Raw genomic sequence first — 23,873 nt, forward strand, 5'->3', positions numbered from 1 at the left:
CCTGGTGGTAGCTGTGCGGACGCAGCCGAAGTACACAGAAGGAAAGAGCAGCCCCCTCCGACCTAGACCCTGTCTGTGCAGCCTGCTAGTCCCAAGCTATTAAGTGACCAGAAATGCCACAGAAAAGGGAGCAAACCCTGATGGAAGCACTAGAGGGAGCTGCTGAGAGGAAAAAGGTCTCTATCTGACAGTAGGTTTCAAATTTGGAAGGGTTGTCTCTGGATTCCCTACAAAGATCATACCTGTAGGTCTCCGGTTACTAAAATGAAACCAAAGACAGGGACTACTCCAAGAAGGGGGGAGTGGAAGCTGGAAAAATAGCTACAAGAACCCAAATCCCAAGGGTCTTCGAGGAACCCATGCACTACAGGGGAGAAAACTAGAAGGCAGTGTCTGAGCAAAGCTGCACTAAATGTCTGACCCTGGCTTGTTTTAGTTTTTACATTGGCTTTCTTTGCCCCATGGCAGGGCCTTCCAGAGGCCAAGAAAGGCCCAGACATTTCCAGAAAATCCCCCAACAGAATTATCGAAATTGTGGTTTGTTTTCATTTTTGACATCCACAAATGAATGCCCTCACAGCGAGTGAGATAATGTTGTCCTGTGCTCCAGGTAATAGCAGGATGCCACTCTGGGCAGGTGGGCTGGTGATGGGTGCAGGTTTGAATTTGGAGAATGAACAGCTTCCTTTGATATTGTCAGTAATTTCCTATGATTTCAATTTCTATGATTTTATATACATAAATATGAACGGGGCTGAAGGCAACTGTTGAGCATTGGTGAGCCCTCCGTGGTGGAGGTGGGCAGGAGTTGCTGGGCAAACTCCGCTGTTGCCCACCCTGCATTGAGCAATGTGATAATCTAGGAGGATTATGACCGAGCAGTTGACAGTACCTCCGATGCAAACAGCAAGTTCATTATTAACTTTGTAAATCCGTTCCATGTGGTCTGGCATTTACTATTATCATAGCGATTGATTTAATAGCTGTTAGTTCTACTAGTAAACTCTGCAGACCCAAGTCCTTTTTGTGTTGTCTTTTGAATTATCTAATACATCCTGGGTTTGCCAAGCTATTTTATTACAGCTAGAATATAGCAGGCAAATGCTGAATCTGGCTAGGATGCTGAGGTGGGAAACATTGGGCACGAAAAGTTGGCAGTGAGGACCTCGAGAACCCTGGAATCAGACCTGGGTTCGATCCCAACTCTGCCACTTACCAGCTGAGTACCTGCAAAGAAATGACCCCTGTTATTTCTACAGCGTGATTCTCATTACCTCTCGCGGGTATACTTCACAGCTGAACCTCATGATTAACTGTGGTAAAGAGCTCCTGGGATCTGTTTGTTGTGGAGTTTGAACTCATTTGGAGGCACAAACTTGAAACCATTTTAGTCATTCTGACCACGGTTCCCATCACTTGATAATATCTCAAGCAGATTGTTTTTTCTGTGAAAACATCACAGTTAACAAACAGTTTACTTTGGACCATCAGTCTCATGTCCAAATCAAAGCTCTTCCCCGCCCCCATTGGAGAAGGAGGGGTGGAGGTGAGGGGCACACACTCTACCTCTCACTCTCCCTTCCATTCTAAGCCCCCCACAGTAGGAAGGAGGCTTGGGCCGGCTCTGTCCTCCTCTCTCCCTGGTCAAGCTCTTCTGAGGTTACCTGGGGTCAGAGTAGTCTTGTTTGATCTGGTGACCTAGACCAGAAATTGCTACAAGTACCCAAATCCCCAAGGGTCTTTGAGGAGCCCATGTCCTACAGGGGAAAAACTAGAAGGCAGTGTCTGAGCAAAGCTGCACTAAATGTCTGGCTTATTTTAGTTTTTACATTGGCTTTCTTTGCCCCATGGCAGGGCCTTCCAGAGGCCAAGAAAGGCCCAGACATTTCCAGAAAATCCCCAAACAGAATTATTGAAATTGTGGTTTGTTTTCCAACTGCCAGGTGGTTTCCTCCAGACAGGATGATGGTGTCATTGGGTACTGTTATATGGTGAACACTTTCCTTCAATCCTGTCAGTGTGACTCTGTGATCATAGTCTCACCCCTGTGGAGATGATGTCAAAAGCCTAATTGGAGGCCCTTTGGGAGAGGAAAGTCTGAACCAAATGGTCTTTCCGTCGCCCCCGCCCCACCACTGGGTGGTCAGCTCTGTTTTTCACACACGTGCACAGTTTCCTGGCTCCCACCCCTCCCCCATTCCCTGCTACTTCACAGTGAAGGACAGACAAACAGAGGTCCCTTTCGATAGCCTGTGTGGGCCACAAGGAACTGGGGGTGGGTCTTCTCTTCTGCCATCCAGGCCTTTCCGGTCACACTCACACGACTCTTCTCTAATGAAGGCTACTCCTGAAAGTTGTTGTAATGTAGGGTAAATAACCCCTGCCTTGAAGGCAATTGTGGGGACCTACTGGAATTACAGGACTCAGTTGGCCCAAGTGATAGAGCACTTTCGTTAGCCCATGACTGCTGGCTACAGTTGCGCAAGCCGCACACTGCACAACTCCATGTCAGTTCACCCTTTAGTCATCAGAGATTATATCTTATTACAGTTTTCTGGCAGAGGCCTATCAAGTATCAACATAGGGGCTCACAGCAGGGCTGGTGCCACCCAGGCAGATGGCAAACCCTCTCTTCTCAGAATATCAAGGCCTGCTCCCACTTTGCCATAAGAATCCTAGAAACCAGAAACCAGGAGCTCATTATCCAGTCCCCTGCCAGAATTACCCACATCTCATCCCTGCACCTTGGTGATCTGGTGCGCTGCTTCTAGTGCCTTAGGCTGGAGCTTCTGTCAGGGATGGAGGGATATCCGAGGACCCTCAAACCAGACCACTGTGCAAAGGGGGGAAAAGGAGGGAGAGAAGGTCCCAGGGAACCTCAGAGTCAGCTTTAGGCTCTGTCTTTTCGGGTGCTAATCTAGGAGACTTTAAAGAGGGTTGCATAAAAAGAAGCAACAACTGGATACAATGATTGCCAGAATCTAGCAACACAACAATGGAAAACAGAAAATAGTTTTTGAAACATGCTGTGTGACATTCATGTAATATATAATTTACAATGATGGTCATTTTAACAAATGCCTTCTGAATCCATAACCCCAATTTATGTATAACATTAAAGAAATCATGTTAACTTTACTCTGAATTTCCTTGATAGAAATACTAGCTCCTTTGGACATAAACTAAGCTTTAGAATTTGTTGCTTGTGTGGCAGAGGTGCTTATAACTTAAAAGAGAGAGATGAGGGAGGGTGACCTAAGAATATTCTTAGGTTATTAGGTAATTTACATGTGGACTTCGTTACAAAGTTGGGATGCAGCCAGAAATTCTTTCCATTTGAAGTATATTTGATGAACAGAATTTTATAATTAGAGAATAGAGTTGACCATTGAACGAACTGGGTTATGAGCACTAACCCCTCACACCGTCGAAAATCATAGCTATGTATTCAGAAGTTAAAAAGCTTGCTGATTTAATGTTGAAGTAAGCACCGTGGTTAGTCAGGGCCACCTGCTGGCAGCATTGGGGTACTGCAGCCCAGCTATATTTCAGATTGAGCCAACAGTCTTCAGGAAAAACCCTGGCAGAGAGAGGAGAAATTCCCATGGTCAAGGGAAATATATAAAAGTTTTATGGTTTGACTGTGGACAAACAATGCCAGTTAAGAAGGTGCCACAGGGATTCCAGGCTCTTACAACTGAAATGAAAACTGCCTCATTTTGTCTTTTGGGGACTACAGTCTCCATAAGGAAAATATCAATTATGTATTACTCAATATGCCTTATGATGACCCTTTCCTCGAGCTAATTTTCAATGTTATTCCTTCAGTATATTCCCTTCACCCGAATCAGAATACATCAAGAGTTTTATAACGGAATGGAAAAGTTTCCCTTTTCAGAAATTTATTTTAGTTGGCTATCAGAACACAACTGTCTTCCTAACAGCAAGAAAGCCTTGAATTGGATCAACTTCATTGTAACACTCCTTTTATTTTCAACCATATAATACCCCCATACCATCGTAGCCACTGCTTTTCCTTTTCTACTTCTTTTTTATTTTCTATACCGAAATGAAGACGTATGAGAGGTAGAAAAACCAAGCAAAAAAGAGGACACTCCAGAGCATACAGGCAGTTTTATTGAGTTAGTGACATGCGGGGGGGAAATTCTTCCCGTGATCAGTAAGTACAGGCATTAGAGTGCAGAATCCAGAGGGAGGAGAGGCTGGGTGGGGATCAGGAAGGCCTGGAGGCCAAGGCCTGGTCACTTGGTGACATGCAGAGCTCTCTCTAGGGGGTCTGTGGCTCATCTGGTGGGGGGGCAACTGGATTCAGATGCCCCCACACTTGGAAAAGCAACATTCACATCTCACTCCTCCCTGAAAAAAAAAAGGGAGGAGGAGAGGAAGGTGAGGGCTCCATGTTCACTGAGAGGCAACAACCAACACTCAACTTCTTATCCACCAAGGAAGCACATCCTCCAAAGGAAAATTAAAAGTGCCAGTGGTTTCCTGGCTTCGTAGCTGGGCTCTGGCTGCAGGAACAGTCATTCCCAGGCTGGGTACTCAGCCTTTTTTTGGGCTCCCAGGGACTGCTGGGCCCCAAAGGACCACAGCCAAGGCCTGTATACTCACCGGTGGTTTTGGCGGTATTCCTGCAGAGCTTTCTCTGCCACCGTCTCCATGAATTTAGGGTTGTTCCTGGAGACTTCTTCTGGGACCGTCACAGTGATGGGGTCAGAATCAAAGAGCTTCAGAACCACCTTGGTGAAGCCACTGGGAACGCTGGAGTCAGAAGAGTGGGAAGCCACCTAGAAGGGGGAAAGGTAAGTGAAGGGCTAAAACACTGGCCAAACTGGACTCATTTTGCAACAAAAGTCAGGCTTAAATCTGGACAGTTGACCCCCTTTGCATTTGACTAATTTTGACATGTGTACAGCTTGGTGAATAGAAATGCTCTAATTCAGAGATACTCGTTGGTAAGTGTAACATGCCACCACAAATGACCAGCACCGGGGAAGACCCATGGAGTAAAAAATGGTTTCCAAGCCACCGTGTTTTCTTTGGGCAGCCGCTGGCCAGGCTGTGGTGGAAAAGGCATCAGGGAAAGAAAATAAAAAGGTTCCTAGTGCTAGAGAGAAGCTTTTCATCTGGTAGGGAACGAAGCCATCAATTCATGAGCTATTCCACGTGGCACAGGACAGCAAGGCAGCTTCATGGAAAGAGCACATCACAGGCAGGCAGACAGGTTATGATGCCCAGGTGAGTCCCCTATCCGTTATTTGACCTTGGGCAAGCTGTTGAACCTCTCTCACTTTCCTCATCCGTAAAATGGGGTCATGACATTGTACCTCACTGGGTGATGAGGTTTCCATGCAACAATATACATAAAGGTCTTATGTTTCCCGCCATAGGACAAATGCTCCATCAAAAGCATAAGCACCCCCTTGAATACCTTCATCCCATTTCACCCTCAGAGGAGAGTCACACTACCTGCAGATTGCACCTTGGGCCCTCAGCTTCAGTGTGTGGCTGGGACAGGACTCACCGTGGTGATGTGGAGAGAGTACTGGTCTTCGCTCTGAGTGAGGTTAGCCAGCTGGGATACCCAGTTAAACTGCTCGTTTAGCTGCTTCAGCAGAGAGGAGGTGTTGAGCATCTTTTGCTGGTAGGACTGGAGCAGCTCATCGTACAGCTTGGTGAACTTCTCTGCAAGCTGGAGAGAACTGTTCAGCTCCTGTCGCAGCTGGTTCTGAGCAGGGTTGCTGGCCGAACAATCTGCCCAAAGATGAAAAACAGAAAAGGCAGACATGTGAAGGGAAAGCTAAAAAGGGAAGAAACACACATGGAACCCAGTTCACGCAGCCGGGACCCAAAGTAGAGTTACTCTCAGCGCCAGTCCCCAAACCGTTTGTCGTCCGTCTGCGACAACATAAAGAGCTTGTCCCAGAATGTAAATCAACATGCGGCTTCCTTCATGAAGAAAGTCTTGCTCTGGAAAACAATGTCAGCTAAACTACACAGTGTGCTTCGTGACATCATTGATTTATCTTTGGATGCAAGACCCTTATCTCCTTGGAGACTGCTGGTGAATAACAGCACCAACTACAGTCTGAGAAGCTCGGATCTCAGTGCACACTCTGTGCTCAGACCTGGAGCTGCCCTGGCAGCTCTCGTTCCCCTGTGAATCATTTCCAGGGAGGGGGAATGCTACTCAAAGCTACCATTTGTGTGGCACCTACTATGTACCAGATACCACCTAAGTGCTTCAGATATCCATTATCTCTAGTCATTAGATGTATTCCAAGAACTACCAATAATAATTGTATGTATTTATTTATTTATTTATTTATTTATTTTTTACCAATAATGAAATGGAGACCCACAAAAGTAAATCACTTGCCTAACATCATAGAATAAACAATTTGTGGGGCCAGGAATGACTCCTAAACTTCCTGGTCTGAGTCTGCGGGCCTGGAAAATTCCCAGAACTTGTTTTTTGTGCATACCTGCAGAGCTGGAAATTCTGGCCCCAAGAGTCCATGCAGCAGAAGAGATGGCCAGGACCCTTGCGTCACAAAGCACAGCAGCCTGGTGGCTGGGGTCCTGGTTTCCCACCTGCCCAGCATGGCTGGTCACCAAGGTCACCAGGAGAGCAGGGAAGATAAGAGTTCATTCCTTTTGGTCCCTGAGTGCCCACTGCAGGTCGTCACATTGATAAGAGCTGGCAACTACCCACAACCTGTTTAAAAAACGACTGCTTTTTCTCTCTCTCAATTTTTCAAAAATATCCCAAGGACAGCACATCAAACCCAGGCAAGTCAGGGGAAAGAAGATCTTTGCACACTGAAGAGTGGTAATCAATTATGGTAAATAATTATGTGTCATCATTTGTATTAAATGATCACATGTAATCAGTACACAACCACCCCTCTTGGGCTCTTCCCACAAAATGTCCTAGTTAGAATAGCATATATTACCTAACACCTTGCCACAAGAAAGTTAGTCATGGTAAGGCCAGAAGAAAAAAACGTACAGATGCCCAGGCCCAGATGGGTAGTCACTGATCACAGCTTACCTAAACAGCCACCTGCTTTTCTTCATCGAGGAACACTTACGATCTCTTATTTAAGGTGCTTGCGACCATGTGAGCATGCACTGGCCGGGGACCTGCGATTTCTCAACGTCGGTGCTATTGACATCTCAGACCAGATCATTCTTTTTCGTCATGGGCTGTCCTGTGCACTGTAGGATATTTAGCAGGATCCGTGGCCTCTACCCACTAGATGCCAGTCACATGGAATCATTTGTATTAAAATAAAAGGTTAGGTGGGACAAGACATAGAATTACTAACAAGAAGCTGGATTGGAAAAGAGACACAATGCATAACTGTAACTCTTTTCACCAGGAAATAAATGAAAAATAAGAAAAGTCATTGAGAACAGAGACTCAGTCTAGGGCAGTGGATCCCAAATGGGGACAAAGCTGCACCCCCAGAGGATATTTGACAAGGCCTGAAAACAGTTTTGGTTATCACAGCTGGGAAGGAGGTGGGGTGGCAGCGACTGGCATCTAGTGGGTAGAGGCCACGGATCCTGCTAAATATCCTACAGTGCACAGGACAGCCCATGACGAAAAAGAATGATCTGGTCTGAGATGTCAATAGCACTGACGTTGAGAAATCGCAGGTCGCCGGCCAGTGCATGCTCACACGGTCACAAGCACCTTAAATAAGAGATCGTAAGTGTTCCTCGATGAAGAAAAGCAGGTGGCTGTTTAGGTAAGCTGTGATCAGTGACTGCCCATCTGGGCCTGGGCATCTGTACGTTTTTTTCTTCTGGCCTTACCATGACTAACTTTCTTGTGGCAAGGTGTTAGGTAATATATGCTATTCTAACTAGGACATTTTGTGGGAAGAGCCCGAGGTGTGGTTGTGTACTGATCCAACGTCTCCGTGCAGCAGCCTCTTAGAACACTTTATTTTGCAGTGGCTTCTAAAATTATAGGAATGAGGCTAGAATTTTTAACCAGACTCTGAAGGCTTGCCCTGGTAAACCTAAACGTATTCAATAAGAGCAAAACCACAAGGTGGATCCTCTATTTACAAGGTAAAGAATTAACTCTTTCCGAGCATAGACTCTTGTGGTAGACTGGTTCTACCAGGAAGTTATTCTAGGTGCTTTTATAGTGTTATCTCCAAAGAGAAAGAAACTAGGCAGTGTCCAGATCTGATAAAACGGAGGGGAATAACTGAGGGAAACAACTGAAGGGAGCTATTCCTTTGCCTCAGGGACCAATCAAAGACAGTGTTGCTAGGAGGCTTAGGGATCACAAGCAGTGACCCATGTGACCCATGTGTGCTGGGGACAGAACACAAAGCACCGGGGAAGAGCACACCCCAAACACCTAGTCTCCCAGACATGGTAAGTTACTTAACCTTTTTCTGACTGATTTTGCACCTCTGTAAGACAGGAACAATAACTGTGCCCAACTCAGAGTCATTCTGAGGAAATGAGTAATTGTTTGCAAAGTGTTTAGAACAGTGCCTGGTGAATGTAAGTGTTTGCTAAACAGAAAAGACACTACTTAAAATGTCATGGTCTGCAGGGAAACATAAAGATGTCTACCGTGCTTGTCCCTTGGGGAAAGAATAACTGGGGGAAATCAAAGGAAGGCAGCTTTAAAAACATGACCGCCTGTGAACCCCGCGCTGCATGACGTGGTAGGCACTTTATATACTTAGTCTCCCGACTTCAGGGAGCAATTCTGCACCCTCACCCTTGTGTACATATAAGGGGCCCAGGCAGAGCAAGGCCAAGGGCCTCCCCTGGTGCCACAGCTAGAAGGCAGCGGAGCTGGAGTGTGAACTCCCTTCTGTCTGACCACAAAAAGGCAGCCCCACTGAGGTACCAGGGACCCGAGCCTCCCCGACTCACCCACTGACAAGATCTCCTGGCACTTGGCACACTGGTCCTTCATCCTCAGGCAGCCCGTAGAGTTGTGACGGATCTCCTTGCACACAGAGCGGTTATCGTCTTCTGGAGACACACAAGGGAGAAAGAGTCAGGCTGAGGGACCACACAGAGCAACACAGGGATGGGCCACCCCGACCTCTCTGACCCCTTCCACTCTACTGTCTGGAACTTTGAGATGGCTCCGTAGGCAGAGCAGGTTGGGATTTGCCTGCAGACACAGGGCTCTGATCGGGGCTCCCTGCAGGAGGACTTGGAGGTGCTTCCCGGGGTTTCCCCTGGGTGTGGCCTCCCCTCCCACCATCTCCACCTGATGAGCCCTCTCCTGCCTCCACACTCCCTTGACTATTTGCACTTCTCTGAGGCTCTGTATTTTACCTGGCTCCTTTCTCTCTCCCTAGCCAGTCAGCAATCCCCTTGAAGGCAGGAATGGGATCCTCCTTAAAGCCTGCTTATAACACGGGGCTCCCCCCACTTCCGTTATGGATATATAGTAGATGCTGGTTGAATTCAACACTCTCCTGCCTTTCTAATCCATTTCAAACCAAATCCCTGGTGCCAAACTACAACACTTAGGAGATGAAGTTGGCCAATCAATGTCTATTGGTTCAATGAAGGAACTCATTTCTGAAAGCACTGGCTTTTCATATCCTTACCAGATTTCATTCATTCAAAAAGTACTCACTGTGCACCATTTCTCTACCAGGTCCTAAGGTTACAATCATAAACGGTTTTCTTAACTGTAATATGGGCTGCTTATACAATTTGTCACCAATATATGAATGGTGTCCACAGAAAGCCACCTGAGTTCCCAAGAGAAAAGGGTCTGGTTCTCTAGAGGGAGGAGTCAATGTAATGCTTATCAGCTGCTGGAAGGGACATGGTAAACTCAAAGAAACACAGATTCCAAGTCCTGCAGGGCTAGATTTGACTGGGTCCCACTTTACCAGCTGCAAAACCTGCTCCTTTATCTCTCCCGTCATTGTAACTCCTTAAATGGGGTGAAGACCACCCTTACGGACTTGTTGGGGGGAATTCGAGATGACACATGCCAAGTCCCAGCAAAGTTTTTAGCATATAATCGGCTTCTCAACAAACAACAAACTTAGTTCTTCCATCCCTTTGTAGGAGGAACAAGACAGCTTTCTAACCTGCTGTGAATTCCGGCATCGGGAACTGGTAGGATGGTGTAAGGATGTGGGCATCCATGGCCTGCTGAGCCTGGTGTATCATGTCAAAGAAGGGCTGGAACATGTCAGGGAAGTTTGGGGATCTGAACATAGGAAAAGACATTATGTTCCGGGCGAAGCGAGACTTGGGATGGAAGTCAGAAAACCTCCTCGGGGATGAGCCAAAAGGCGAGACATGGTAGGTGTCCAGGGGCTCCCGGTTGAAAAATCTATCCTGGAAAAGTGCCTCTATAATACTGGATACTCGATTGAATCTGTCCTCCATGTCATCCAGCACGTGGCTCTGCTGCCGGTCGCTCTCCATCAGAGAGTCGATGCGGTCCCCGTTAATCCAGAAGTAGAAGGGAGAGCTCTGGTTCAGGAACTCCTCCAGCTGTGATGGCACAATGGGAAACCATTAGGAGAAGCTCACTGGAGTCCGGGCCTCTTGCACCTCCTCCTGGTGGAGAAGGACCAGGCCCAGCCCATCACAGCACCTGGAGGTCCTCAGAGCCACACAGCACGTGACTGAAAGCCCTGCTGGTCTCTGAACTGTCAGGCCAATGCCCTTCCATTCTACCCACCCCAACAGGGAAGAGTTTAGGAAGACCTGTGAGGCCGAGACATTCACAAAGCCCATCCTTTGAGACAAGTCTGCTGTCCTCTCTGGCCATCAGTGATCCCCAATCAATTGCGTCTGGCATGGGAAATGAAGCTGTGATTTATACCTAGAAATATATGTCTTCCACACTTCCTTACAAAAAGCTCCTAAAAACCTTGGAATTTCTGGTGATGAAAACAATAAAGGTGTCTTTTGTTACGTTAATGGGGTGACTACTGGAAAACACCTAAGGATGGAAGCTGGTTGCTACGGAAACCAATCAGGATTGAAGGGTTGGAATTTTCAGTCCCAGCCCCTGATTTCTGGGAAGGGGAAAAAGGGCTAGAGGTTAAATCAATAGCCAGTGGCCAGTGATTTAATCAATTGTGCTTATGTAATGAAGCCTCCATAAAAACCCCAAAATACAAGGTGTGTAGAGTTTCCAGGTTTGGTGACCATGTGGAGATTTGGGGAGAGTGGCATGGCCAGTGAAGGCATGGAAACTTCGCACCCCTTCCTCATACCTTGCCCGATGTATCTTTTCTATCTGGCTGTTCGTGAGTTCTATCCTTTTATAATAAACCTGTAGTCTAGTAAGTAAAATGTTTCTTGGTGTTCTGTGTGAGCTGCTCTAGTAAATTCATCAAACCGTAGGAAGGGGTGGTTGGAACCTTCAATCTATAGCCAATCAGTCAGAAGCACAGGTGACAACCTGGACTTCTGGTTGGCATTTGAAGTGGGTGGGGGCAGTCTTGTAGGCCTGAAACCTTCATCTGTGGGTCTGATGCTATCTCTGGGTAGACAGTGTCAAAATCGAGTCAAACTGTGGGATGCCCTGCTGGTGTCATAGAACTGCGTGGTGTGGGAAAACCCCACGCACACTGGAATTGGGTGCAGAATTACAGAAATATTTCATTTTCCTCATTCCCCCATTCTGAGTCTAGGCTGTACTCAAGGACTGTTTTTTTTCCTTTTCACCTGGCGGCCAACCAGCCCCGAGCCGCTTCTGCAGACGCGCGCGTAGAACTTCATGCAGGTCTGTTTCAGGCAGGGCTTACACTCCTCCCAGAGGGCCATCATGGTCTCATTGCACACCTCCTGGGACGCCTTCAGTTTCATTTCAGTATCCTTAGTATCAGTTAGGGCCTCCTACAGCAGAACATGAGGCCGGGTGAGCCACACAGAAACCACAGGCTTCACCCTTCCCCAGCAGGCATGGTGGTGCTGGGCCCTCCACCGCCCAGGCAGACCTTCCCAAGGCTGGCCACAGTGTGCTAATTTCCACCCCTGCTCTGGCTCATTCGTTCCCTCTGTCGCCTACCTGGAATTCCCTTCCCACCGAGCTTTAAACATCCTCTCATCCTCAAGACCCCGCTGTCCCTTAGTCCTCTACAGCCACGAACATGTGGACACATGTGGACATCTTATCTGACACTGCACTCAAGAGTCTTTACCCCAGGATTTACCTCTCACTTATACCTCACACTCTGTGCTCACTTCTGGTGTTTAAATGTCATCTTCCAAAGCTTCTGGAGCTCCCTGAAGCTTATGTTTCTAGCGGAACCACGGTCCCTGGCATGCAGCAGGACTAGGCCAGCTTTCAAAATCAAAGTCACCACAACTACCAAAACTCTCTACCGTGCCCATGTCCCCTGGTCCAATCATTCTATAAGAATCGATGCCAAAGAATTCCTGCCTTAAAGGACAAATCCTTCTGCCTAAAGACATTTGTTCCCACATGAATTTATGGCAAAAAAAAGAAACACACAAAAAACCAAAAACGAAACAGTCTACAAAGACATGGGGCAAAACAGTGTGTGCCTGCCTTAACCCGCGAAGTATTACACCTACTAGACAGGCTTTCTGAAGGTAAGGTGCCATCCCCGTCTTACCCTGTGACAGACCCTATCCAAAGCCTACCTTGGAGATTGACCGTAGTTAGGGTTTAGAAAAATCTATTGTAATGAATCTGGGCATCAGGATAGTAACAAAAGCAGGTCCAACATCTCACCCTTTGAACTTTTCAAAAGCAAATAAACCCTCCTGGTTTTTTAACTACAGTCCCAGCATCAGGTGACACAGCCCTGGAAGGACCGAGGGTCAACAAGGCATCCCAAGGGTCAGCAGGACAACCCAAGAGGAGCCAGGGCCCCACTCTCCCTCCCCTCTAGTGGGGAGGGTCTCAGTGGGGATGTGGTCACCTGGCTCTTCCTTACCTCTTTCCTCTTCTTGGCTTCCTCTAAGCTGCTCAGCAGTGATTTGCGCTCATCATTTGTGTGTTCTATTAGGGTCTTTATCTGTTTCAGCCCCTTGACGGAATTTTTAATTTCCTTATTAATGTATTTACTACCCTCGGTAGACATTTCTGCAAGAGAAAGGCAGGGAGGTAGAATGAGGCAAGAGGAAGAGATGACAATGGAGATATAACCCTGGAACCAGCTGGAATGGTCAGAAAGGCTGTTAGGTCCAGGGGCTGTAAAGGCTGGGAAACCCCTGACAGGCAGCCTTCGGGCCCCAGCTTTGCCCTGACAAAAGTTCCTATCACAGGGCTCACTGTGGGCCCAGGATCTGAGACCCAACTGCACCAGCTATTCAGAAACACAAACCCAGGACCAGGCACATCGCAGAGGATCCGTGGCACTACTCCTGCACCTGCCGGCTGGAGAACAAGCCTGCCCAGCTACAGAAGAGAACTGCAAGGAGACCAAAAAGAATCCTGGGAGTGTGACCTCCTAAACATCAAAATGTGGAATACTGTTCTTTTGGATACGAGTCTTTCTCGAATTCAGTTGAACCAAACATCTGAACTTCTCTTCTCCACGGCACGGTGATGGAGACCAAAAGACGTGTGAATAGCACTATTCCCCAAGGAGACTGTCACCAAGACACAACCCCGTGTGACAAATGCCATCAGATGATGTCAACGAAGTACCAGCTAAAGCACTGAGACCAACACCTCCCGGGCGTTTTCCCTCATGCTGCTGCCACCATCACCGTCCCCACTGCACAAACGGGCAAAGGGAAGCCCAATGAGAACAAGATCGTTGCACGGGGTTATACAGCTAGCGAGGGGCAGAAACAGACGCACACCAGGCTCTGGTCTTGAAGTCTGGGCTTTTAACTACTACCCAAAGGACGGGTCAGCTAGTCGGGCGAGAGAGGAGTGCAGGGAGGACAGGTTCCAGGAGAGGCCTGCGGAAGAGGGGACCACCAGCTGGGTTCTGAAAAAATGACAAGCCTCAGACTGAGTGATCGTTCAATATACAGAGCATGGTTTTCTGGGTGGGAATGAGGAGAACCCAAAAAAGGAAGATCCACAAAGGCCCAAATGGTCCAAGCTTCATGGACCTTCATGGAGGAGGTGTGGGCACCAGCCCACGCAGACTGGGAAGGGAACAGCTGAATGAGATGCAGCAGTTAGAAAAGGCTTTTGAGATACCTGAAAATGCCTGGAAGCCAACCTGTCCACCAAGAGCCGAGGCCCAGGGGCAGGGGAGAGGAGGCTCAGAGAAGAGCCCGGCAGAGCAAAGCAGACCTGATGCACAGGATAAAATGATCTTTAAGCCTTGGGGCCCTGACAGGAAAGGTGACAAGAAGGACACGCCGTCTACTTACCCTGGAGCTCTCTGTCTGAGACTTCCTGGTCGCCCAGCACCTGCCCGTTCTCCCAGATCACCAGCAGCCCCACCAACAGCAGTAGAGTCTTCATCTTGCCTCCTTCTCCAATTCTGGAATCTTGCACGCCTCTGTTTATAGAGAACAGGACACTGTCATGGTAACAGCTAGACAGCCTGCTGGTTTCCGGCCCAGCCTGCCGCCTGCATCAGCTTTCCAGGAGTCGTGCAGAGACCTTGCCCTTAGCTATCCTCTCTCAGCTGGCATCACTGCATTTTTATCCCCGGGGCAGTTGGGAGAAAAGATCAGACTTGCCAACAGACACTTTCAAAAGAAAGTGGAGGCAGTGGGTACAGGGAGGAACCACAGGACAGCAGCCTAAGACAGAAGAAACAAGAATTCTGGTGTCAGAGCCCTGGGCTCAGATCCAAGCCTTCCTCTTCCTCCTTCCCCATAGTAGGTAAATGTGTCTGAACAAGGCAGACATGCTTTCTGCATCCAGAGAGGGGTCTATCTGATGATACCTGCTCAAACCCTGGAAAGACCTCCCTTAGATCACTCATCGGGCCCTCTCTTGTCCCCCCCATCAAGTGGGGATTGCATCCCAGAGCTCAGAGAGCCCCCCTGCCACGCGCATCACTAACCTGGCCCCAGCAAGCATCACCAATCACAACATTTCTCCCCACTGAGCCTCAGCACCACCTAAAACTGGTTTCAAGAGTCTGAGGTACTGAGAGCTAACTCTTTGGGTTAGCATTGAAAAATAAATCCATTTGATACCCCTCATGTGAGACGTGAGCCAGGCTGCATGGATTGGGGGTATAAATAAAGAGTAAAGCCAGGAGGGAAGGACAATTCTCTTCAGGGAGAAGAAAGGGGTGGGGCAAAGTCAAGGGTTAACGTTGGGACCAAGGGGCCTTTGGGTTCTGATGCCTCCTCAGGAGCAATCCCTCTGGGAAGACATGTGCCTCTGCTCTGCCAGGGACCGTTCACATGACCCAGTCCTTCTAAACTCAGCAGGGCGCCTGCCAAGGTGCCCCTGCCACCGCTCTGGGCTTGCTGCCCTGAGCCTGGGCACAGCCTGGTCTTACACAATAGACCCTTTCCCAGAAGCTAAAGTTGTTGCATAAAACAGAAGCCCCTCCCCCTGTGATCCGCACCTCCCTCCCCACAACTGCTTATCTGAACTCACCCATTTCCCATACCAGAATGAGGAGGTGAGGTGCCCCCTTCCTGAAATCGTGCACATCCAAAAATTGCTCTTAGCTCAGCAGGCCCATTTGGATGCTAGGTAGAACACTAATAAGGCAAGCCTCTCCTGAAAAGGAGTTAGTAAGGCAGCCGAATTGTGGTTCCCAAACTAACTGCACAGAGCACAGGAACAGCGTGGGAGAAACAGTGGGTCATCACCTTCTGCAAACACAGAGTGGGTGTCTGAGCCAGGACGCTGTTTCAGGCCCACCAGAAGGTCCCGGTCAGACAGGCTCTGCTGTAGCTGCTCACTGAGGCCTGAAACGTCTGAAGCAGGGACAGAGCCTTTGCCAGACCAGACAAAGCCAGAGAAATACAACATTCCAGGCAAGGCCCCTGGTAGCAATGACTTTGGAGAAATCCAGAAGGCAGGACATTGGACCCTGAAGAAGGGAGAGGGAGGGCAGCCAAAGGCAAGAGCACTGGATGAGGAGTCTAGAAACCCAGCAGCCAGTATAGGGTCTCCCACCAGGAACCTGGCGTTCATGGGGAGCCATCCAGCTCCGAGCCAGGAAAGAGATCAGTCCCTCCACCCCAGAGGGGAGGCCGACCCCAGAGACAGGATGGGGCTCCCCCAAGGCCCACAGCAAGCTCGTGGCAACCCCAGGATGAGAAACCAGTTCTCCCAACCCCCCAGCCCAGTGTTCTTTCCTTGATGCCGAGGCACTTAAGTCTCTGAGCCTCAGTTTCTTTGTCTGTAAAATGGACCTGAAGTAGACCTCAGAGATGTGAATGTGTTCTGTAAACACAGGATCTTATATAATCATAGTGAATTCTGACTACTTCAGAACTTGATGTAGGACCAAGTGTGAGCATTGGCAATATGTCTCGGGGAAGTGGTTGCAGATGGCAGGTTTGGAGGGGGCAAAGGAACAGAAGCAGGCACACAAAGGCCACCTGTTGTCCCTCCCTGGCTGTGTGGCTTTTCCTTAGTAAAATGACTGGCTGTGAATCACCTGGGGGGTCTTGTTATAATGCTGCTTCTAATTCAGAATCTGCTTTTCTCTAACAAGCTTGCAGGTGATAGCACGATGGCTAGTCCAAGGACGGCACCAGAAGTGGCAGCACAGCGACCTGCTATCCCTTTGCACTGACTCGCCTCCGCTCTCGTCTCCTGGCCTGGGCACCTGGCTGCCAACTTCTCTGATTAGACAGCCACCCAAAGACTCCCTTTCCCCACCACTCGGCAGCCGTCCCGTCCTAGGAGGGCTTAAATCATGCAGAGGGAGCCAGGAGAGGACACAGGGACTTAAGCGAAGTGGTCACACAGATAATAAGCCACAGGGTTTAAAGCCGAAGGCCCAAACTCCTACCTACTTTCTCCCCAAATATAGAAAATTAAACCAAAAAGAAAAAGAAAAAATAATGCACATGTAATTCACGCTATCCAGAAGCAAGTATCAGCACTGTGGTATATTTCCTTCTACTTCTTATGCCTTTGTATATAATCAGATCCTGTACATCCACTGTATCAAATATTCTTTCAAAGCACACTTTTGTGGCTGTAGAACAGTCCATTTCCTGATGTGTTCTATTTTGCTATCCCACAAGGTTGGACATTTAACTTGTAATTTCTCACTATTATTATGATGAACATTCTCACTAGCATCCTTTTATAGTATCTGTACTTACTCTTAAATTCCTAACTTACTCTTAAATTCTCTAATAATAATAATAATAATCAGCTTCTTTTTTTTCATTAGGTCCAGAAATTCTGGAAGGGCCAGAGGCGTTGGTTCTAATCTCAGTTCTGACACCTACTTGCTGTTTATCTTTGCAGCTGGTCCTAAACCTCTCCAGGCCTCAGATTATCATCTATAAAATGAGACGGTTGAATCAGACGTCTGAGGTCTGATGTAGGTTGTGTGACTTTCCTCTGATGTACCCTAGTATATTAGGAAGCAAAAAGAGTAGGATTTAAGTGATTGCAACATGTACTTAAATCAAAACATCATACTTATAAACACACTACCCAGAGAACTAGAAAATTCTGAAGCAAACAAGATGACTCATGCACGCAAGCTGACAACCACCACTGAAGCTGGTACCTTCACAAGGAAGATGCTGCAGGAAGGCCCTATGTGCAGGCCAGCTCTTCCACTGGCTAACCTGGGCCCCTCGAATAGATGTCAGTTCTCCAAGTCTCAGTTTCCCCCATCTTTGCAAAAGGGGGATCATTACACCTGCCTTAGTTACCCGCAGAATCGTGGTTGGAGCTAATGAGCCGAGTCCCAGTCTGCGCACCACCCCTCGCAATTTGGCCGCCTGGTGATGGGGCTCCCTCCACTCCATCTGACAGCCTGTGACCGACCACTAGCGAGCATCCTCTCTTCGCCTAATTGCCACCCCCGCCCACCCGTCGGTCCCGGAGAGGCTCTGCGCAGGGGTAGGAAAGGTGGGGACATCTCACCGGCCCGTGTGCTCCTTCTGGCGACGCGACGTGTTGAGCACAGTGCAGCGCCAGTATTTATAGAGCTCTGCTACGTATACTCCCCCTTTGGGGCTGTCTGCAAACCTGCGTGACTCACGCCCAAAGAATGCCGGGGAATGCACCGGGAGCTTTCTGGAAGCCGGCTCGGGAAGGGGGTGGGGGTGCAGGGATCCGGTGCAGCACCCAGCCAGGGGCGCCGGGGGGCGCAGCGGCACCGCGAAAGGCCCAGCAGGCTCCTGGGGAGACAGACCCTGGGAGGCGCCGCGCACCGCTACCCTGGGGCTCAGAGCTGGGGGACGGCGCCTTCACAAGGGAAGTGCCTGAGTTAACTAACGGACCGTACTCCTCCGGGTTGGAGGGGCCCCACTGCGCTCCTGGCTGTTCCTAGTCCGAAATAAAACCTCCCAGTTCCGCAGCCCTATTGAATGTTAATCTTTCTTGTTAAACATGTGCCATTCCTCTTGTTTCATTTAAGTAGAAAAGTATCGGAAATAATGAGGGTGGGATGGAGAGGGGTGCTGTGCTGGAGAAGAAAACATGAAGTATGAAATGCTGACTTCTGGAGCCATCACAGTGACCTGCCGGCCAACAGGAGACAGAAATATGTTTATAGGGCCGGATAGAGCATATATTTGAGGAACCAGAAGGCCTCCCTGGCTCCTTGATTCCTGGACCTTAAGCACTGTCCCCATCCACTTGGGACCCAGCCAAGCAGAGTGGGCTTCATGGGCGTGGGACCCTGCAGCCCCACACTGGCTTTGATGCGTTACTGTTACAGTCCTGAAATTCTTAACGGTTCTTAAATAAGACACTCCACCTTTTCATTTTGCACCGAGCCTCAAAAATCATGTTGCAAGTCCTGTTTCCAAGCGGTCTCACTGTCTCCTACTGCCCCAAGTTCCCTCTGCTGACAGGAGGAAAGGAAGCTTGTTTTCTGTCCTCCTTTTGGCCAAGGGCTTTCATGTGACGGGGATGAGACATCGCACACCATCCCTATCTGGGAGAGGACCAATCCAGGAGCCCCTCAGGTACAGCTACTTCTTGGAGAAGCAGAGCTGCTCACTCTGGACCCCTAGGATGTTTGAGCACTAGGAGAAAGGGCAAGGGGCTGGAGGGTGGTGGTTCTCTCACTGATGGGGCCAGATAAGTGGTCTCTGCAGGGGTAGGCAGCCTGGTTTGGGTGGCTGGCTTTGCAAACCACTTAAGGTAAAAGGGTTTAGAGGAGAGCTATAAGGCCAAGGGCTGAGTTTTCCTGTTCATTGCTTTTGAGGTATAGCTTGAGACCCAGTTCCTGGTCGTCCAAGCCCCAGGGGCAATTAGGACCCCACCTCTCTCCAAGAGGGAGCCTGGAGAAAGCTTCTACGCCTGTGAAGAAGATGGGAACTTGAGCTGGATGCATGGAGTTCTGACTACACTGCAGTATCAGCTCTGCACTGAGGCGCTGGGTGACCTTGGACCAATCACTTTGTCTCCTGGGTCTCTGTTTCTCCTTTTAGACAATGAGGAATCTGGTTTGTATAATCTCTAAATGCCCCCTTCAACCTAACCTGAGACAGTGCCAAGTGTGAGATCATCAGTCCAGAAAGAAAGAAAACTCCAGCAAAACTTTGGAGCAATAGTTCTCCCCAGAGGCTTCACTTTATTTTTCTTTAAAAAAAAAAAAAAACTCTAATTATCAGTAACAGCTACATTTTTTATGCAAACTGCCTCCTCCTTAGCATATCAATGCCTGAGGTCAGAAGAATTGTTTTTGAGCACACTTCTTGTAACTTCTCTGTTCTGTGACTCCCCTAGCATCTGGCACAGTAGGCATAAATCTGTGATAATTGTATTTTTAAAAATCAAAATGGACAGGCAAGCAGATCGGCCTTAGTCAGCTGAAGTAAGGGAAGGGAGGAGGGGAGGAAGGGACTAGGAGAAAACAACATGATTCACAGCCAAGACACCATGGTCCCCTGGGAACAATGACTTGATTACTCCAGCTACGAAGCAAACAAGGCTCAGAAGATTTAACTTTAAGGGGAAAAATTCGCATTTTTGAAAGCACCATAAATGCATCACTGGATTGTGAATATTTTCAGTAAATCATAGAGGTTCACTGGTTCAGCCCTCCCACAATACTTGATTCCTAACCTCCCCATCTCCAACCAACATCCCTAACAGGTGATCATCCTGCCTTTGTTTGAATGCCCCCAGTAGCTGGAAGCTCACTACCTCCGTGCAAGCAGTTTGTCCAGTAAAGCTGTTTAGAGTTAGATTCTTTTGTTGAGTCCAAGTCTGGCTCCTGGAAGGGCTAACCCCAAGCCCTGTTCTGTCTTCTGAACCACACAGAACATCCAATCCATCTCTCCTCTGCTAATCCTTCCGACATTTGAAGGCAGATAGTTGGCTTCTCCCACTGACCCTCAGGCTTGTGGCTGCTTACCCTCAAGGCCATTGTTTGCAGTTTGGCCTCTGGACCTTGCCTCTCTTGAAGCCCTGGGCCCAGCCTTGGACCTGACAATCCCACAGAGGACTGGCCACAGAATAGACCAGGACCACCCGTCCCTTGCCCAAACACTCTGGATTAGCTCTTAGTTAGCTGCTGAGTCACTCGGTTGATTCATAGAGAATTCGTCATCTTTCTGGCAGTGCTGCTGTTGAATCATTTCTTCTCCCATTGTGGACTTTGGCACTCAGGTTTGGGGTTTATAGCTTGATTTTTCTTGAAGGTAGGAAACATCAGGAAGGGGGAAGAGGGAAAGTAAAGAACTTTATGTTTATCTGTCTGTCTCTTCATGATTGGCCCACCACCTCTCCCCTGCTCTAATATCCTGGCTATGTGGCTCCACCCCCCCATTGTGTTGGGCTCAGTGCCACTAGCATGACAGCGTAACCACCACTGATATATATAACTGAAATAAGCTAGAAATGAACAAGAGCAGTACCCTGCGGCCTGTAATTAGGAATCCACTCTCCAGGCTCTAATTATTTAATGGGTGTATTCAGTCAATGACGGTTCACGAAAAAATCATGGGTAATAAAATCATATACAACAAAATCAGCCCACAGCTGCTGTAGAGGAATCCCAAGTGCTTTTTTGGGACCTCCCTAAAGTCTACAAACACTCCATCCGTTGTGTTTCCCTTATCCTCCCATCTAGGATCTTTCTGGGAAAAGAGGTGAGGGTAGCCTCACCTGGGTTGCTTATCATGGGTCTATAAGGAGACAAATATTACTTACACTATCTTCACTGTTAATCACGTTATTGACTGGCTATGTGGTTTATATTTCACTCCATAGTTGGTCAGCTCTAAACTTTTGCTCCAATTCTTAGATTAATGGGCATTTTTTAAAAATTGGCCCCCAGATCTGCCTCGGGTCAAATCTCTGTTTTCCACAACCACCTGGAATCCAACTAATACTTATTTTAGATCAGTGGTTCTCCATGGAACTATACAATGGGATTACCTGAAAAGAGCTTTAAAAATTACCAATGCCCGAGTCCCACCTCCAGAGGTTATGATTGAATTAATCTGGGGTGCAGCCAGGATTTGTTTCAACTCTCCAAGTCATCTTAATGTGCAGCCCAAGCTGAGGACCACTGCTTTCCAAGCTTACACATTGCTGGCGTACACTTTGCCCATTCGATCCTCACTACAGCTCTATGTCACTGTTAAGAGTATGTGGTATTATTCTCATTTTATAGAAGAGAAAATTGGGGATCACGGAAATCTGAGTTAGCAGGTTTCTGCTTAACATTGAGCTGAAATCTGCCTCCTTCTAACTTCTTTTCTGTCCTCTATCTTATTTCTAAGACACTATATATTGTTATCCCCTCCTCTACAGAACAGCCCTTCAAACATTAGAAAACAAATATTCCATCTCAGCTTAAATGTGTTTATACAGGTCCTCTGCCGTCTTCTCATAGAGAGAGGTCACAAGATACCTCATTCTGCTCATGCCTGTTCCTAGGTTGCTCCATTTTATCATTGTCCCTTTTGTGTGGCTTTAGGTACAAACACAAGCCACCAGCTTGGGCTGGCCAGGTGAGTCCATGATAAAAAGCTTCCTGAACCCCCAAGGCACCATCTGCTTAATTTTTTTATTATGTTATAACACACTCTCCTCTGGGGACAGTGGTGTGCTGAGAGCATACAAGGACACAGAAGCAACTGGCTGCAGTCTTACCCAAAGATTTAGGGAGAAAAGTTAATATTTAATGAGTAATCAATCCTCCTTCTCTCTTTCTTCCTCTTTCTTTCTTTCATCTTTTTTCAATTTCTTTCTGAATGTCATGCTTCTAAAGTAATGCGTATATAACACATATATAATTAGAATGTGTATATATAATATACTCGTATATTTAGAATATGTATTACATACATAAATGTATAAGATTTTCTGCCCTTTACCTTTTCTTTTTGAAAATAAATGTAAAATCATATTATACATATTGCTTGGAAATTTATTTCCACTTAATAAAATACTATGGATATCCCTCCAAATCAATACATCGATCTAACCCACATTCCTCAGTAGCTGCATATTTTATTCAGCCATTCCTTCGTCCCAGCTTTTTCTGTCACTGTAAGCTGTGACACAATAAACAGCTTTCTGCATGTATCCTAATATGTTGGTGTCTTTATTGGTATAAGGTAGATTCTCAAATTGAGATTGCTGGATATTGTTGTCCCTTTGAATTTTTGCCAATCTGATGGGTAAAAATGACATTTTGCTACCGTAATCTAGTCATCTGGTTATCATCCTTAATCTAGTCAGCTGAATGTCAGCTCTCGATTGGCTAAGACATCTGTCCTGAGTACCAACTCATACAAAGGTACACCTCAACTAAATTCGGACTTGATTCCTTCATCTCCCTTCGCCTGGAACTGTAGTGTGATAAATCTGTCACTGCTTTGGAGTATATTATTGTTTTCATCTGGTTGTTGTATTCATTTAAAAATAAAGTTTCCTCTCGCTGTGTATTGGTTTCATATGATTTCAAATCCACTTGTTTGTGAAGTAGGTGAAGTTGTTTTGGTTCAGTTACTTGTGACTTAAGTAGTTTAAGTTTACTGAGGAAGCTGTGTCAGGATATTGTCATGACATCTGTTGTCACGGATAAGCCCTCTGTAGCTCAGCTGATGACAGACACTGCTGGGAGCTTATTGATCAAAACATGTGGAGAAACAACTACATTGAAGGGACGTTTAGGCTTTATAGATCAAGAGTTTGTGAGGCCTCCCCATAGTGTTTGGTCTGGGCAAGGCTACACTTTGCTGATTTAAATAGCTCTCTGAAGACCTTTGGGGCATTAACTGCTGCCAAGATAAAGGCGACTCTTTTACCAGCAGCAGTGAAAATTGTGCAGTGGACCCAGGAAAGAGATCAGCTTGCCCACTGTTCCCTAGCCAGGTGCTCTAGGAACAAGGGACTTTCATTTTCATGCTGGCAGCTGAACATCAGCTCTCGATTGGCTAAGACATTTCTCCTAAGTACCAACTCATACAAAGGTACACCTCAACTAAATTTGGACTTGATTCCTTCATCTCCCTTCGCCTGGAACTGTAGTGTGATAAATCTGTCACTGCTTTGGAGTATGTTATTTCTTCATTGGTTTATTAACAAACATTATCCTGTATGCTTTTGTCTTGTGAAATTATTATAATTCCTACAGCGAACTTGTGTTCAACTATTGCCAAAACAATCTCAGTCTCCAAACAAATCCCCCAGTCACTTTCATGACTTTCCTTATCACATTGTTTGCTCATTTTATTGGGTTACTCACTCTGTTTTCTACCAATTGATAGGAGCACTTTAAATAAATAAAGTAACCCCAAGTATGTTGCAAATG

General features: G+C 47.3%; 1 protein-coding gene across 2 annotated transcripts; it reads right to left on the bottom strand.

Annotated features, from left to right (window-relative positions):
- Positions 1–4,115: 4,115 nt before the first annotated feature.
- CLU (clusterin) lies at positions 4,116–18,172 on the bottom strand. 2 transcript variants are annotated; one of them, XM_033134401.1, is made up of 9 exons: positions 18,017–18,172; positions 14,356–14,486; positions 12,957–13,105; positions 11,719–11,889; positions 10,122–10,533; positions 8,935–9,036; positions 5,546–5,775; positions 4,633–4,808; positions 4,116–4,377 (listed from the first exon to the last, which is right to left on the bottom strand). In XM_033134401.1, exons 2-9 carry the CDS (start codon positions 14,447–14,449, stop codon positions 4,368–4,370), a joined length of 1,344 nt encoding a protein of 447 aa, XP_032990292.1. In that variant the 5' UTR covers positions 14,450–14,486; positions 18,017–18,172; the 3' UTR covers positions 4,116–4,367. The 2 variants fall into 2 exon arrangements, with proteins under 2 accessions (XP_032990292.1, XP_032990291.1); XM_033134400.1 differs by lacking the exon at positions 18,017–18,172 and adding an exon at positions 17,368–17,480.
- Between the last annotated feature and the right edge of the window lie 5,701 nt (positions 18,173–23,873).

The sequence above is a fragment of the Rhinolophus ferrumequinum genome, chromosome 18, assembly GCF_004115265.2.
Source record: "Rhinolophus ferrumequinum isolate MPI-CBG mRhiFer1 chromosome 18, mRhiFer1_v1.p, whole genome shotgun sequence".
Taxonomy (NCBI): Eukaryota; Metazoa; Chordata; class Mammalia; order Chiroptera; family Rhinolophidae; genus Rhinolophus; species Rhinolophus ferrumequinum.